At 38.6% G+C, this 15,968-nt stretch overlaps 1 protein-coding gene across 3 annotated transcripts in view; it reads right to left on the reverse strand.

The window, feature by feature from the left end:
• The window catches only part of DGKQ (diacylglycerol kinase theta), an 84,462-nt gene that overhangs the window by 14,124 nt on the left and 54,370 nt on the right, over positions 1–15,968 (reverse strand). For 2 of the 3 annotated variants that reach the window (XM_061634941.1, XM_061634933.1), the window contains exons 15-21: positions 15,281–15,396; positions 9,255–9,406; positions 6,450–6,598; positions 5,986–6,167; positions 4,655–4,755; positions 2,972–3,118; positions 408–519 (exon numbers count right to left, since the gene is read on the reverse strand). In XM_061634941.1, coding sequence (XP_061490925.1) covers positions 408–519; positions 2,972–3,118; positions 4,655–4,755; positions 5,986–6,167; positions 6,450–6,598; positions 9,255–9,406; positions 15,281–15,396 — 959 coding nt within the window. The remainder of the gene's footprint in view (positions 1–407; positions 520–2,971; positions 3,119–4,654; positions 4,756–5,985; positions 6,168–6,449; positions 6,599–9,254; positions 9,407–15,280; positions 15,397–15,968) is intronic. The other variant, XM_061634949.1, reaches the window with a different exon arrangement.

Raw genomic sequence — 15,968 nt, forward strand, 5'->3', positions numbered from 1 at the left:
AAACATTCCCAGTATTATAACCTGAGAATGTATTTATTTTTAAAAAATGGATAAAAGAATACTCTAATCAGCAACACAGTGTATTCTTACAACCTTTCATTGATGTATCGATTTAAATATCATTTACGACTTGCATTGTTCCATGTCTAGCCAAACAGGGTGAAAATCAGAGCTTGGAAATGTTACTTTTTTGAACTACAACTCCCATCAGCCCCAGCGAGCATGGCCACTGGATTGGGCTGATGGGAGTTGTAGTTCAAAAAAGTAACTTTTTCAAGCTCTGGTGAAAATATGATTGGTATCACATTGCATTCATGAATGAGCCAAATGAGGAGATCTTTAGAAATTAGATGCTAACAATTCAGTCGGATTTAGACAAATGCAGTTGCAATAAATGCTGGACTTACCATGTGAACAACTCCAGTAACACCCGCTACTTCCAGTAAGCCATCGTCAATTCTTGGTTTCTCAAACCGATTATCATTATCAGACCCCCAAAGATCAGCACCAGATCCCCAACTGGACAGAATACAAGACAACCATAAGTACCAAATGTTTATAAAGCAAATACCTTTTTCTTTATTCAGTTCAGCACGTGGACTGCACAACAGGGAGTTCTATACCATACATGAATTACATGTCCTTTCACAAATATGTTCAGAAAAACAGAAAACTTCATGCTTAGACTTTGTACTTTTTACAGACGTGATGACAGAACTATGATGCCCATCTCCTCTACCACTCAGAAGAAATAAGAGATGATGCGAGTGTGATTTGTACTTCCTTTGTTGCCACTTCTTTACAATGTCTTAAGTTGACATTGTGAGCTGCCCTGATCCCACAACGTTAAATAGTAAAGAAGAGGGTGAAGGAAAGATGTGCTGGAGTGATTGGAGTTAGGGATGAGAAACTCTTGCTTCATTTCTTCTTTACAGCAAGGATAGGCAACATGGTATCTCCAGATATTGTTGAATTACAACTCCCATCAGCCCCAGCCAGAATGGCCAATGGCCAGGGATGAAGGGTGCTGCAGTTCGATAACATCTGGAGAGGACCACGTTGAGCCTCTAAGGCAGGGGTAGCCACAGTCTTCATCTCATCCAATTAAACACATTTGTTAAACTTATTTTTCTTTCAGAAGTCATACTTGTGTCTTCAAGCCACCTCTGTGGTAGGCTTCTGATTGCTCAATTTATCCAACCTCACAATTTAGCATTGGCAGCAACAACATAAAGCACACGTGTTGCTTTCAAATTCTGCAATATTAAAATTAGTATCATAGTGGAATATAATGGTTGAAATTTGACCACAGGGAGACAAAAATGTGATAGACATGATATTCATTTGGCTGTGTAAAATGTAAATACATCCCCTCAACTTTAGGTGTACTTCTGTTTTGGTACTGAGCACTTTGGGCACTGTGCTCAAACCACAACCCAGTTAAAGCACTGAGATAAAGAGATGATAATCAACTATGAACATAACTCTTCTCTCTAGGAGTCATGATTTGTCCAGACAGATGTAGGTATTGCCATCACGACCAGGGATTTACAATATATTACTTTAATACTTTAGTAAATCAGGAAAGTCACCAACTTTCTGGCAAACTCTTTGCTTTTCACTTAATAACCTGCAGAGGGCACTTTAGGATACTGTAGAAGGCAGCACAACCAAAAGCCATCTATTAAACAAAGTGAAGGCGAGACTGCAACACTACACTATCTACAAACACTTTCCACTAATCTATAAACACTTTAAAGACTCAGCAGTGAAGGTAAGGAGAAAAAAGGATATCCTCATGAATCCAACCTACATCAGCAAACATACTATACCAGTTAGTCAATCAGTCTGCTTAGTTAGAATGGGCACTTTCTACTTATATATATACATACACAAGACACTGGGACCTTCAAAGATGTGCTCTTGTTACACCAAGTGACTTTAAGAAGAAAAATATTATAACTCTTTATTTGGAGGTGGGCATAACTGTATAAGAAACTAGTTGTGCAGCTCAGTTTCTGTCAGAATACTAGGCCCATAACACATTCTCTTTTAATTAACTGAGAAATGTTAGAAAGAAAGCAAACATTTCTTTTAATAAGAAAGTAAGAGGTGACAACAAGAATTTTAAATCCTCCTTAAAACGTCCAATTCTCTTTAGGTTTTTTTTTAAGTAAACCCATCTTTTAAGCTTGTCTGCATTGCAGCTCCTAGTTAACAATGTATTTGCATCTGACCAGACACTCTTTGATATATGCCAATTTATCTAGGGTTTATACAGGTCTATTTTTTTTCCAGAAGAACACATTAGTAACATGGTTCAAGTTTTGTTTTTGCAACCCTTGATCTCCATGTTGTGCACTAAGTGGAAGTTGGGGTTATCTGGCATGTGATTTATCATTTTGTGCCATAACTATATGAATCACAAGAAAAGAGCCCATGTTTTGCACTGAAGAGGTTGCTGGCATCTCCTGTTGAAAAGAAGATCTGGGGTAGACAATGAAAAATTGTTGCCAATTGGAACAAATGGTACTGAGCTAGACACATCAGTGGTATAACTCAGTATAAGGCAGCTTCACAGACTACAGTATATCCCAAGCTGAATGGACAAAGGCAGAAGGAAGAATGAACAGAGCAGCCAGAACAGACTTTATGTGTTAATGTGAGTGTGTCTTCACATAATTGTGAAATTTGCTACACTCAAAACAGTTGCCTCTCTTGAAATCAGTGCATTTCAACACTGCAAACAGTTCTTATTGACACCAAAGCCAATGACAATATACTTTCAGTATAAAGTGCTGCAGGTGAGCAGCTAGTTATATTAGTTCAGAGTAAATATCAAATACAAAATAAAGATATTTTGGCTACTTAATACAGAACAGGATGCAACCCTAACCCTAACACGTTTTCTTAAAAAGTCAAGAACTCTGGTAAAATTGCACATGTGTGGAGACAGATGCACGGTTTCTACCTGGGTATATTAATGAAAATAAGGCCCTCAATATTTGGAAGCTCAACTTCATGCTGGTCCACTTGAAGTTTTATTTCTTTATGAAGATTTCTAGTGTGACTCATTTTCTGCAATCCGACTTTCACATAGACACCTTTGTTGTGAAACCTAGAGAAAGAAAATTTTCATTCAATTTTTATTCAACACCATCGGATAGCACAACACTGCATCACGAGTTTTGCTTTGCTCAGCGATAAAAATTTGAGGATGGAAAGCTGTTAAGGGAGACTCATTTTTTTTTAAGGCATGAAAACAATCTATAGGCCCATACTGTTACTAGAAACAAGTTGTGTGCTTTCCAAAAAAGTAGGCTGAACAACATGCACAACCACAATCCGGTGGAGTCCTCACCCAACCAATTGCTTCCATATGAAAACCAAATTCATACTGTGGCTCCCATGAATGGGACAATTCAAAACAGCCCTACTGATCTTAGCTGCTGTTTCTTAATACAACTTGGCTCAATAAATTCTTAACCGGCAACATCAAAACAAATGGCCAGAGGGATCTAATCAGGAAATGGAATCAAAAGAGAAAAGAACAGCTTGATCCTATGCATGCTGACTTGGAAGCTGTGTGTGCATAGGATTGGGGTTTTTTTAAAATGAGGCTCAACTGACTCTCAATGTGGCTTAAACTCAGAAAAACAGAGGAAAAAATGCATTCTTCAGTAATGTTAGTTACACATATTGCTATGCACTCCACACTTCCAACTGGTGAGAAGCTCTAGGTCAAGCTCTTACCCTGGGTTTGATTTCATTGTAGAGTGATCATTAGAGACTTATGGTGCTTATGTAATACTTGCATTCATTCACAAATATACAAGTTGAGCATAAGTGAAGGCACATGGTTTATCACTCTTACAAAGAGCAATTCCACGACCACCATCAGATCTCCAGCACCCTAAATGGTGCCTATTTTCCTTAAGCTTCCAGCCCAACAATCTCTTTCTTTGTTCCTGCACACACACAGACCTAGTTTAGAATTACTTATCCTTAGTGGGGGGGGGGAAGAGAGGAATGCCATCTATTGGGTTACTTAGCCTTTCAAGGCCATTTACCTGTAAACTCTCTAACAAAAGATGTGGTTGGCATTTGGCTTCTGATCATTTAAGAATATTACATAGTCATTCTGCACACTCTTTTGTGCAGAATATTCTTTTGTTCAAACCCAACACTGTGGTCCAGCATTCCAGGTGAGCCCACAACAACATTCTAATTAATCTTATACATTTTGGAGTGATAAATTGAAGCCAACTAACTATTGTTGGCAGTTGTGAAAGCAAAAATTCTTCAGAACAGTCACATACATATATCTCATTAGCAGTTTAAATCAAGCAAAGTAATGTTTATTCAGAAAACCACATTCTCACAGAGGATGTGGCAGAGGTGCTCCCTTACCCACCTGATTAATACTTCTGCAACCAAGTGTGAATCAGACTTTGCTTACACCAGGGGACAACTCCAAACCGATGCCCATCGTCTGACATTATGTGAAACCCCAGAGGAAAGTGTGTGTGAGTGCGTGTACGCACACAAAATAATCTCAGGCAGTGTCAAGGATATAGACATACATGTACATTTATTCTCAGTGAACACAAATGAATGAGTTTTATCCATTCATTCAGAAACTGTCTCCAGATACCTGCTGTTGAATTTGTCTGGTTCCTCTTCCCTAGCGTGATGAAAGCCAAGACTCAGCTCTGCATCAATTCCGAGACCACAGTAATTGTTCATCTGTACAATCTGAACAAATAAACAAAACAGTAAGAGTTTACAATGTAGTCCAGACTTTTCAGTTTTCACCCATCAGAGATTCCAGTTTCTCACTGGTAAGACTGATGGAGCAGGACAAGGGAGAGGTGGAGGGACACCTCTGCCCCATTGAGACCCACCCTGGCACAGCAGCACACACACACACTGCAAGCAAACTTTCTTTAGTTTTACTACGTCGGTGGGGGGGGGCATGCCCCACAAATAACTGATCCAATCAAATCGTAATCAAATATATCCAAAGAGTCATATGCTAAATTTTTGGCACGTGTATGTTTAAGATTGGAATTACCACAAGTGATACTATTTCCTGGCAAGAAATGAATATGTAACAATTACACAATGTCTACAAAATATTTGACATATGAATAAATTTTAAAAGGAAATTTTTCGCACACTAGGAGTCAATGAGCTATGTTTTTAAACAGGTTTTATAAATGTAAGCAGGAAATTTGTAAGTTGCACTGTACTGCCCTTGGGGCACCTGTGGCAGATCTATGGTCCATGTAGCAGTCCACATACCCCGTTTTTGTGGCCCTATTTGTTTACCTTTTACTATTTTACTATTAGGAAAGGAGAAATGTAGGAGAAATGAAGAGTGGAAACACCACAACAAAATACTAGAATTCAACAATGGTAATTCATTGTTGCCATGTCTCAAAGGTATCCTCTCACTAATAACTCGGGGGGGGGCTTTTCTGTGTGTACCCATACATCTACCTCTGTGTGACACTGAAGCTTCACCAGGAACTGCATACTCATCAGGAAGAAGGAGCAGAGAGTGAAAGGGAAGGGCGAAGGAAAAAGAGACATGGCACCAAAGGGATGGAAGAGAAGATGGCAGGGGACAGCATGCATCATGGACAAGGGAGCTGAAGGTAGAGGAGAAGGATTGCCCCATGGTCAGCTGATTGGGTAGCTAGGCAACAGCAGGAGTATGTGTGCGCAATGCTGGGATTTACCAGCTAGAAGTGGCTTCTAGTACTTTATAGGATAGTTCCATAAACAGTTTTATTTTATTAATACAAATAAACTGCCTTTTGGCCCTAAAATGGACTCCCAAGGCAAAATGCAAAAATACTCCATCCTCACCTTATTAGGTAGTGGGATGTACAACATGGTCTCAGAAGAAAATTTAACCTATAGATTTAGGGCCTGCTAGTCTTTTATTTTTTGGGGGGTGGGGGAATCGGAGAAAAATACCTTAGGAGGCTCAGGCTCTAACACACCATTTTCTGCACTTTCAATAGCCTCTTGAGCATCTAAAAGGATGGTCCAGCGATCCATAAGCACATCATTGGCTTCATCTACAGATATCAGAATGGAGTATGGATCTTCACCACTATATCCAGCACCCCAGCGCAGTACCCTCCCCAAGTCATTACCTGATTTAAAAAGGAAAAAAGGACAAATTTTCATTAACACCCTATACAAAAGCAAAAGTCCCCACTCCAATAACTCCTCCACATTTTTCTTTTAAAATAATTTGCAAATTTCAAATGCTTCAAACTTTTTGTTGTATTTGACCTCATCATAACTTCTTTATAACGTTTTGCCTACTAGAATTGCAAACAAGAATATTTTAATGGGGGGAGGGGAATCTGTGAATTCATGAGCACACACAATCATTTCCCATTTTTGTTACTGAAATCCAATTTCAGCCTCACCTGTTCCTAAAGGTACAATAGCCACGGATGGCTCTGAACAGCCGAGCTTGTGCCTGATCTCTTCCAGCGCACCAAGAACCCAACCAACAGTGCCATCGCCACCACACACCAATATTCGGAAATAGGGAATTTGAGAGAACGTATGAAACCTTCAATATAAAAACAAGAAAGAGCGAGCACAACATTATGGTAGGAATGCAGTTAAATTGAAACACACATTCAGGCCTCTAATTCTATCAGCCAATTAAAAACTATTTTAGTTGTTCATCTGCCTTTTAACAGATTAAAGCCATAGAACTGTGCAACTAATTCTGTGTACCCAAACATACTCTCGGCTTCAACTAGTCAAACAGCAACATTCTACGTTTCAAAGGCAGTTTGTGATTTGGCACAGGGGTCTGCTGTTTAAGAAGTCAACAGTCTCACTGGGCATGCCCAAGATGAAGGAAGTATAAAATAGCTCAGACATTCATGTTTTAAAAAGGCATTATTACTCGTTGTTAAAAGAAAAGGCTGTACTAAATGTTCTCCTTTTCATGCCCTAACATATCAGAACCAAAAGAACATTAAAAAATGAATAAACACCAAACATCTATCTTAATTCTATGTTTGCCCACACTGATTAATCAACCTGAGCCTTACATGATTAATCAACCTCTAAAAACTTGCAGCCCAACTTTGTACCACGTGATGTTTATATTCTATCAGCAAATGTTCCTAGTTAAGTGTTGCTGTTTTTCCTTTTCATCACTTTGAACTTTAGCTTGAACAACAGTTATCATAAAAAATCCACTGTAACATTTAATTAACTAAAAAACCGCGGCAAATCTGGCATTTAAAAAAATCAACCTCTATTATTACACTCTTTTGGAAAGCAAAAACTACGCTGACAAATAATGGCAGCAAGTGAAAGTTAGTATTTATCTTACTAGAGGTAATTTATAAGAAATGCTTGGAATAAGTCTTGCTTGCTTTAATTTACACATGATATTCTTAGTCATTTGGAATTCCAATCAGCTGTTAAAAAGTTACACATGCACAAAACCTTATTCAGTGACTTAATCCAGTTAGGATCCAAAGATCTACCTTAGGCAATACTTGGGCATGCCTGTGAAATTTCACTCTTTCCTTTCAAATAATGGGTCTCGTGTTGTTTCAAACTGTTTTAAAAGCTCTTCACAGTGCAATCCCATACATGTCTACTCAAAAGTAAGTTGACATATGATTGGTGCTTAAGTCTCAAAAAGTTGTTTGCCATGTGGCATGAGGAACTGCAGTTTTGAGAAACCCAAGTCCAAAGTTCCCTTGGACAGATGGAACAAGTTGTGCAGTTCTTTGGGTCTAGGACGACATGTTTATCTCCAGTGTATTATGGCACTTACTAAGTTATTACAGAATGTATGTGAAATGTGCCTGGCTAGCCTATTGCTAAAAAGACAGAGAGATAATTTTTTACAGCATCACTTTCCAGCTGTATGATACCAAGTTGCATCCAAAAGAAGAGATGACATACTTGCATGTACCTACATGAAGAAGAAGCAAGAAGCTTGCTGGTTGTGCCAGAAAAACAACTGCTCAACTAATAGTCAGTGCAAAATTAAAAAGAAAAAATAAACACATGAACCAACCCGAAATAAATTTAGTGTTTCTGAGGATTAAAACAACAACAACAACTGGTACAGCAAAGAACTATTGGCTGTACTTAATATTTTGAGAATATTAACCATTTTTATTTCAATATTTGTATGCTGCCTTTCAGGGTTAACTGTACCAAAGAGGTCGTACTAAAATATAAACAATCATATCAAATTCATCGTAACAGGGGCAGCAGCTGCTTTAGACTTTAAAATGTAGCATACAGCAAAAGGGAAGTCTATTGACTCTTGGAGTCAGATAATAAAAGTTCACTCAACATTTCAATAAAAGACAAATAAGGCAATTACACTTTGCTATCCTGTCTTCCATTTCACATTTGGTACATCACTGTACAAACAAATGAGCTTCTGTTACATTTCTTTAACTTCTGCCAAATCCTAAATGTAAAAATAGAAATGCCATTTATTAAACTCACCCCTACATAGTTCTGCTAACTGACACTAAAAGCTGTTGAAAGTAGTGAAAAGATTTATTATTTGACACTAGGGTTAAACATCCCAACTCCATTGCGCCTTTTGGCATTAAAACTGTTCATCCTCAGCTGCACTACTATTCACATTGCAGTTGTGCCCAATCCCTACAATAAAAACTTTTGAAACTAATGGCTTGGATCCAAAAACCTAGACAAGAAGTCCTGCACATCAGTGAGGCTTTGGATTTGCTAATAGTATCTCCATACCCCAGCTCAAGTGTGGGGTTTCAAAAATAAATTTATTTATTGCTGGCCAATGTTGAAAGCAAGCTTGTCTTCGTATCCATGTTGTGATGATACAATTTTATGTAAAAATAAAACTAAGGTCTACAGATTTTTAAAATCCCTCTATAATATGCAATGCCCAAACTTAGATGGGAATTCAAGGAAGGGGAAAAATGGGTAAAGTGGGAAGAGGTTACTGGCTTCATTTATTGAATTTGCACCAAACTCTTTCTTCAAGGACCTCAAAACAGCGTATGTATGGCTCTCAGATAATCTCCCCGTCCATGCACAGTTGAGGGTCAAGCAGTTAAGCTTCAACAGGTGAACTGTATCATTTTCTTTCAAGACCACACAGCAGAAGAACTGAATGAAGGAGCACCATAAAAGTACCACTTGAAAAAAAATACATTAAGTAACAGGAAAATCTGTGATCGACAAAAATGAATTATTACCCAGGCAGTGGGCCTCCATTTGTTAGTTCAAAGACTTGATGAGGGTTCAATAATTTTCTAAAACTGTACAGCAAATCCCGACCTTTAAGGCCTCCACTTTTTGTATTCACAAATACAAGCAAAGGACAGCAGTTCTGAGGAAGCTTGGTGTGCTAGAAGATGCAAAAAGAAGTTGTTAAACAATATTGCGCATCAACAAAACACTATTCAAAAAATACCCAACGAAGCTTAAGAAGGGAAGACATAAGATATGAGCTTCTAACAGACTCAGGGCACTATCTACTAGGAATTTCTCCTGTGTAAGTGCTTGTACAAAAGACCAGCAGGTTTTTATTGAAATAAGTTGCACAATGAACTTGCACAGAAGAAACTTCCACTCAGTTGTTCTCTCATTCTCAGTTTAAAGTTTGTTCACTGCAATATAAGAAACAATTATAAGCATTACATGTGATGTTCCTCCCCCCTCTTATCCCAGCGATTATTGCTTACAAATAACGTAAAAGCATAAAGATTTTTAAGGTGGGAGTCAAGAGAGAGTGGCATATCTAGTGTCATATAAGTGAGAGAGCAACTTTACACTTTAACTGTAACTACAACAATCACCTGTCAGGTATGCTTTCATTTGGATTCCTATTTTGAGCAGGGGGTTGGACTCAAAGGTCTTATAGGACCCTTTCAACTCTACAATTCTATGATTCTTATGTTTGCTGTATAAAGTAGAAATCATATAAGGTACAATATAAAGTACAACATATAAAGCACAATCAGCATGTTTGCTTCTTTAAACATATACCTGGGATCAATGATTAGGCTGGGGCTTCAACATGTGTGTACACAACAGGTTAAAAAAAATATGTAAGTGTTGCTCATATTCCACCTATCTGCTCCATGCAATACCTAGTGTACCCCCAGCAATAATGCTTACTGCATAAAGCACAGAGCCACCCTGAGGCAGTCATGGCAGAGGCAAGATTGCAACAATCCTCACTTTATGATCTGAATTGAAGAAAAGGAACTGATTGTTTTAGGCAACTGCTTAAACACATGAATAGCTACTGGTAATCATACCAGCTACTGAAGAAAGCAACTTTTGTTAGCTTAGGCAAATGAGAAGTTGCACTGACAGAAGATTTATTCTAGATAGAATGAATGGACTAACATAAGCAAACCCAGATCTCTTTCCATCTACAGATCAACAGTGCCTGGATACATCATGAGCGTATAGCTGTTCAGATATCACACCACAATTTAGAACTGAAACAATGCTCTGAGCTTCTGAACATACAGGCAATACCATGTTTTAGAACAGGTTCTCTGCTTTCATTTTCCATTTGCTCAACACTTTGGGTGCGCTGAACACCAGAGGTAGAACACTGGTGCTAACTATTGTTTGTTGAGTTCGGATGTCACACCCAAACAACATTTGCACAATCTATTTGCTATCCAACTTCAAAACATAGTTTCCAATTCAGATTTGATGGTCAATCACAAACCATTATATGCCAATTCAGATATTACCATTAACCAATGGTACTTCATCCTTATTTTATTTCTTTATTTCTCTCTCTCTCTCTCTTCCTCTCCCCCTCTCCCCCCCCCTTGAAGAAGGATCTCAGGGTCTAAAAAGTTGCAGCATTTTCAAATAGCTGGTCTAGGAAGAATATTATTATTGTACTTTTCATATGAGAATGCATTAGAATAATTCTTTCCTTTCAATCATTACAACACTTGGCACAATTGCAATTGGCCTCAACTTCCTCGTGCATGTAATGTGGAGTGAAACAGATGTGCAAACACTATGGCTACATAAAATATTTTCACATCCATTTTTATGAACTGCAGTTTAGCATGTTATCCAAATCATAAAACTGTGGTTTATCTTAACTATGGTTAGTTAAAACAAGCCAGCTTCATAAGTTATAGATTGAACTTGGTTTGCTTCCACTAGCCATAGTTAAGATTAACCACAGGCATGACAACCTAAAATGGAAGCAAAAGTTCCTGAACTCCTCATGGCTATGCTGCAAGAGAAAAGGGAAGACAGTGCAAGCCCAAGGCTCAGTGTAACTCATCCTAGCAACACTAAACTATGGTTTAGTGTTATGTCCTAACCAGCTCTGTGTGTGAACTTCATGTGTCTTCTTTACACAGAAATACTTTCCAAGAAGTAAAAGCTCACTATATGGAGACACTGCTCTTTATCTTTGTGTCTCTCCCTGCAGCAGTTTCTCCTGCTCCTCGCTCTCACAATTCTTAGGGGAAATTAATCGACAAAGAGAGACATATGCAGAGATAAACAACAGAGAAAGGCAACCAGTGGCTCCTCCATGTGTGATATTGCTAATCCCTCTAACTTTCTCTGCCTGTAGATGGGGGAGACTTCAGACTTCTCAAAGGCAAAGTCAGGCTGCTCTCACGTGATGAGTATAATGTGTAACCCAGGGGTTGCTAACACAATGAATGCAGATACCAACGTGCCCACCAGTACCTCCTATGATATCCACAAAAGATCTCAGTAAATACCTGCTCAAAAATTCACAATGCATGAGACTGGTTTTCCTATTCAGCTTCTGTTTGCACCCCAGCCTCTCCTACATGGCCACATGGCAGCCATTTTGTGAATGGTATCTATGGCACTTTCTCAAAATTTCAAATGTGCCCACTGGCCTGAAAAGGTTGGCAAACCCTGGTGTAACCTGTCTCTGTACTAATAATATTTCTGAATTTGCATAATATGTGCAGGAGCAAAGGTGAGGAAACAACAGCAAGACAAACTCTTGCTTTCACTGTATAGACCTCACTGTGGAGGTTTTCCAAAGGCTTCACTATAAATATTTGAGATTTGCCACTGCACCCATTAGTTATCATGCAATCTCCAAAGCCTATATTTAGAATAACACTCACCTTACACTTCATAAAAAGAAAAAGAAAGGACACACTTTGGGCCCATATACAAGTACCAGCAAGATTATGGGAGCAACTTCCTCATCATGTAATCCTATACTGCTCAGGTGTATGAATGTATGCAAATAATGTAACCAGGGGGTAGGCGATGAAGAAATCAATCTGGTGAGAAAGACCCATGCAGTTGGCCACACTCTCATGCCTATATGATTCACATATTTGCTCAACACCTGATTTTTTCAGAAGGCTTAAAACTTGGCAAAGTAGTTTAGAAAATATCTATGAGCTCGCACAACAGGCTTCAAGGGAGCCAAGTAGATATGGATTCATTTTTAAAGAGTACCTTGAAGTGGAGTAAATTAATTCATCATTATGCTTTCAACATACAGACAGTTTTGTTATTTGAGCCACATTTAACTGTCCTTTAAGATTATAAATGTTAAAGCTGTTTTTCTTTTAGGTAGAACAAAAATAGTTCATTATTTTAAGGCCAAAATCAAACATGACTGTTCTTTGTTTATAACCACACATTCTTTTGCTGGCAGTAAACTTTGCTCCATTCCCTTATTTGTTAATTGCTCCCATCCCCTCTGTAGCCAGAATAAAACGGCCAGGCAGAGTAGGACTGGATTTAATTTATGTTCATGCTGAATTTTTACATTTACTACTCTCATTTAAAAATGCAATTTTTCTTAGATTATTAGAGTAAATGCTTAACTCATTCATATCAATGTGTATGTATTTAAGTAATGCAATTTGTACAAGGAAAAATGGTGAAAATTAGTTAAAGAATGCCAGTGAAGGTGTACATCTGCTTTATAAAACATTCAGACAGCAACATTTAATGTAGTCTCTCTCTTATGTCACCTTACTACTTTCTTTTAAGAGCCCAACAAAAAAATTAGCTGAAATGTTCAGAAAAAAAGCAGAACTGTGTTTTCAGGAATGATACCTGGATCAATTTTTAGTCTGGAATGCAAACAAGTATTTATGCAGGACAGACAATAGGAAAGAGCAATTTTAAGCAATTTTAATTACACACACCCAACCTTTTGGTTCTCAAAGATGCAAAGAAAGTGCTGAAGACAGGTACATTTTAGCTATCAGTTTGAATGGTTTTAATAATGGATATAGTTTAATTCTATTTTAATGTAGATTTTGTATGTTTTAATTATATGTGTTTTTATTTGGAAGCCGCCGCGAGTTCCAGTGTTGGAAGGATGGCGGGATATAAATAAATAAACAAATAAATAAATAAATAATACATTTTAAAGCTGTCTCAGTGCAACTATTATTCCTGAATTCTATCATTCAAGTTGAGCTCTCTCCACTGAAGGTCTTATTAGATTTTCCTAACATGCATTAAATAATAATAAATTATTGGCACAGGTGAAATAAGTACCTTTGGCATTGATATTTTAACAAGCTACAATTACAGTGGTCTGAGCTTGATTCATTACTCTGGATTCCCTGATAAGAGGAAATGATGACTAAATTACATCACCTCAATCAGATTTTTTCCCCCTAGAATGATTCTGCAGGTGATGAGGTTGATATCTTACTTAAAGGACCATTACTTACTTATTCCAGTTTAGTATACTAAAGAGGTTTCAAACATCTTTGTAGCAACATGCCAAGCTAAGGCCCGGAAGCGTAGTTAGAGCTTGCATATGACCACTTCCTCACCTCTATGCTGAAATCCTGGCCAACAAGTATCATTAGCAATTGAAACCAGGTCCAAAAGTGCACTGAGTTATAAGTAACGACTGAGGACTTTGGCATAGATTGCTGTTAGGGTGGTTTCCTATCTCTACCAAGGGCATGCCAGAAACACACTTAAATAGTCTTTCCCACTAGTGTGCACAGATAATTTCCATTAAAGTGAAATGGCACTGTGCATGCTATCAAGAAGATTACAACTTTATTGTGGAATGACATGCACTAATTTACATCAGCCAACCACCTACTTCTTTAGCCTAGGTATTAAACTTTCTGCAGGCTGACTGCTCAAAGGCTAGAGCATGCAATAGTATCAATGTGACACTAAACTGCTTAGCCTCCAAATATCCAGTCCCCCAGGCTGAAGGAAGGTCCCTTTCAGTCCTGTATGACACAAGAGGCCTCTGTTGCATCTTCTCAGCCTGTTCTCTGAGGGGCTGTACTCCGCCTGAAGGAACAGGTTGGTAGTCTGGGAGTACTCCTGGATTCCAATTTGTCACTGGAGTCTCAAGTGGCTTTAGAGGCTAGGAGGGCTTATGGACAGCTTAGGCTGGTTTAACCAGCTATGGCTGTTCCTGGATCAGGATATCCTATCCTCAGTTGTCCATACTCTGGTGACCTCCTGCTTGGACCACTGCAATGCACTCTACATGGGGCTGCCCTTGAAGACAGTCTGGAGGATACAGCTAGTGCAGAATGCAGCTGTTAGGTTCGTAAGTGGGGCAGTCACCAATCCTGAGAGCACTGCACTAACTGCCAGTGAGCTACTGGGCCCAATTCAAGAGATTAGTACTAGCATACAAGGCCCTGAATGGCTTGGGATCTAAGTACCAAAATGAGCATATTCCCCAGTATCAATCACCTCAGGAAACGATCAGCAGAGGAGGCCCTGCTGGTTGCACCGCCACTAGGGGCTGCCTGGTTGGCAGTAACCTTCTTAGTACCACTCCCCTGTTTGTGGAATGCCCTCTCTAGTGAGGTTCACCAATCTCCCTCCCTCTAACTTTTAGGAGAAATCTGAAAACATTCCTATCCACCCAGGCATTTGACGGCTCAAAGTCCTGCCCCTGGCAACTCTGAAATTAGTAGAGAGCTGGTGGTTGCTTTTAGGAGGTTTTAACTGCTTTTAGAAGGTTGCTTTTAATTAGTTTTAGAAGGCTGTTTTTAAACTGTTTTTAGAAGTTTTAACTGTATTGTTTTAGTATTCGTATGTTTGCCGCCCAGGACTCCCTTGGAGAAAGGTGTGGGATAATAATCTAAATAATTATAATGATTGCAAAGGCAGAGTTTGATTTTAGTCCAACTTTCCACTTTTATCATGGACATTATACATGAAACACACCATATTTATAACTTGAGCTTCTGTTAATTTCTTATATAACGCGGAGCTAATTTGGTCTTACCAGAACTTTAGGGATGACAACTGCAGTTAGTGGTTTGTCATTAACAGTGGTGTCTTTAGCTAGCATATACAGCCTTTCAGCTTCAGAAAAACATGAAATTTCTAGTACAACAGCACCTATAACAAATGGAATCAATATTTTCAGCATTTTTTTAAAGAAGCACAGACTTATACATATAATAAATATGATGCAACATATTCATCCTGTCTCCAAAGGTTATATACAATGTAGACTGTATTGGATGCAACAACTCACAAAGTTTTAAAAGGTGGACAGTCTCTGCGTGTTACTCTTTGACCACATGAGCACAACCACAATAGGTTCTTTTGATTGCACCTTCTGTTACCTAATAAAGCTTCTGGTTTACTAATAACGGTGCAGTGGTTAGAGTGTTGGATTAGGATCTGGGTTCAAAACCTCAATCAGCCACAAAGCTCATGGGATGACGTTTGGCCAATCACTGTCTCTCAGCCTAATTTACCTCACAGGATTATTCATTTATTTTTGTGTGAGAATAAAAGGGGGTGGGGGAGAACTATGCATGCCACTTGAGCTGCTTGGAGAAGAAGTGAGATATAAATGAAATATGAGGCAGGGCCATAGCTCAGTGGCAATGCTTTGCATGCAGAAAGTCCCATGTTCAATCCACGGCATCTCCAAGCAGGGCTAGGAGAGACACCCATCTGAA

Source organism: Rhineura floridana, chromosome 1, assembly GCF_030035675.1.
Source record: "Rhineura floridana isolate rRhiFlo1 chromosome 1, rRhiFlo1.hap2, whole genome shotgun sequence".
NCBI classification, from domain to species: Eukaryota; Metazoa; Chordata; class Lepidosauria; order Squamata; family Rhineuridae; genus Rhineura; species Rhineura floridana.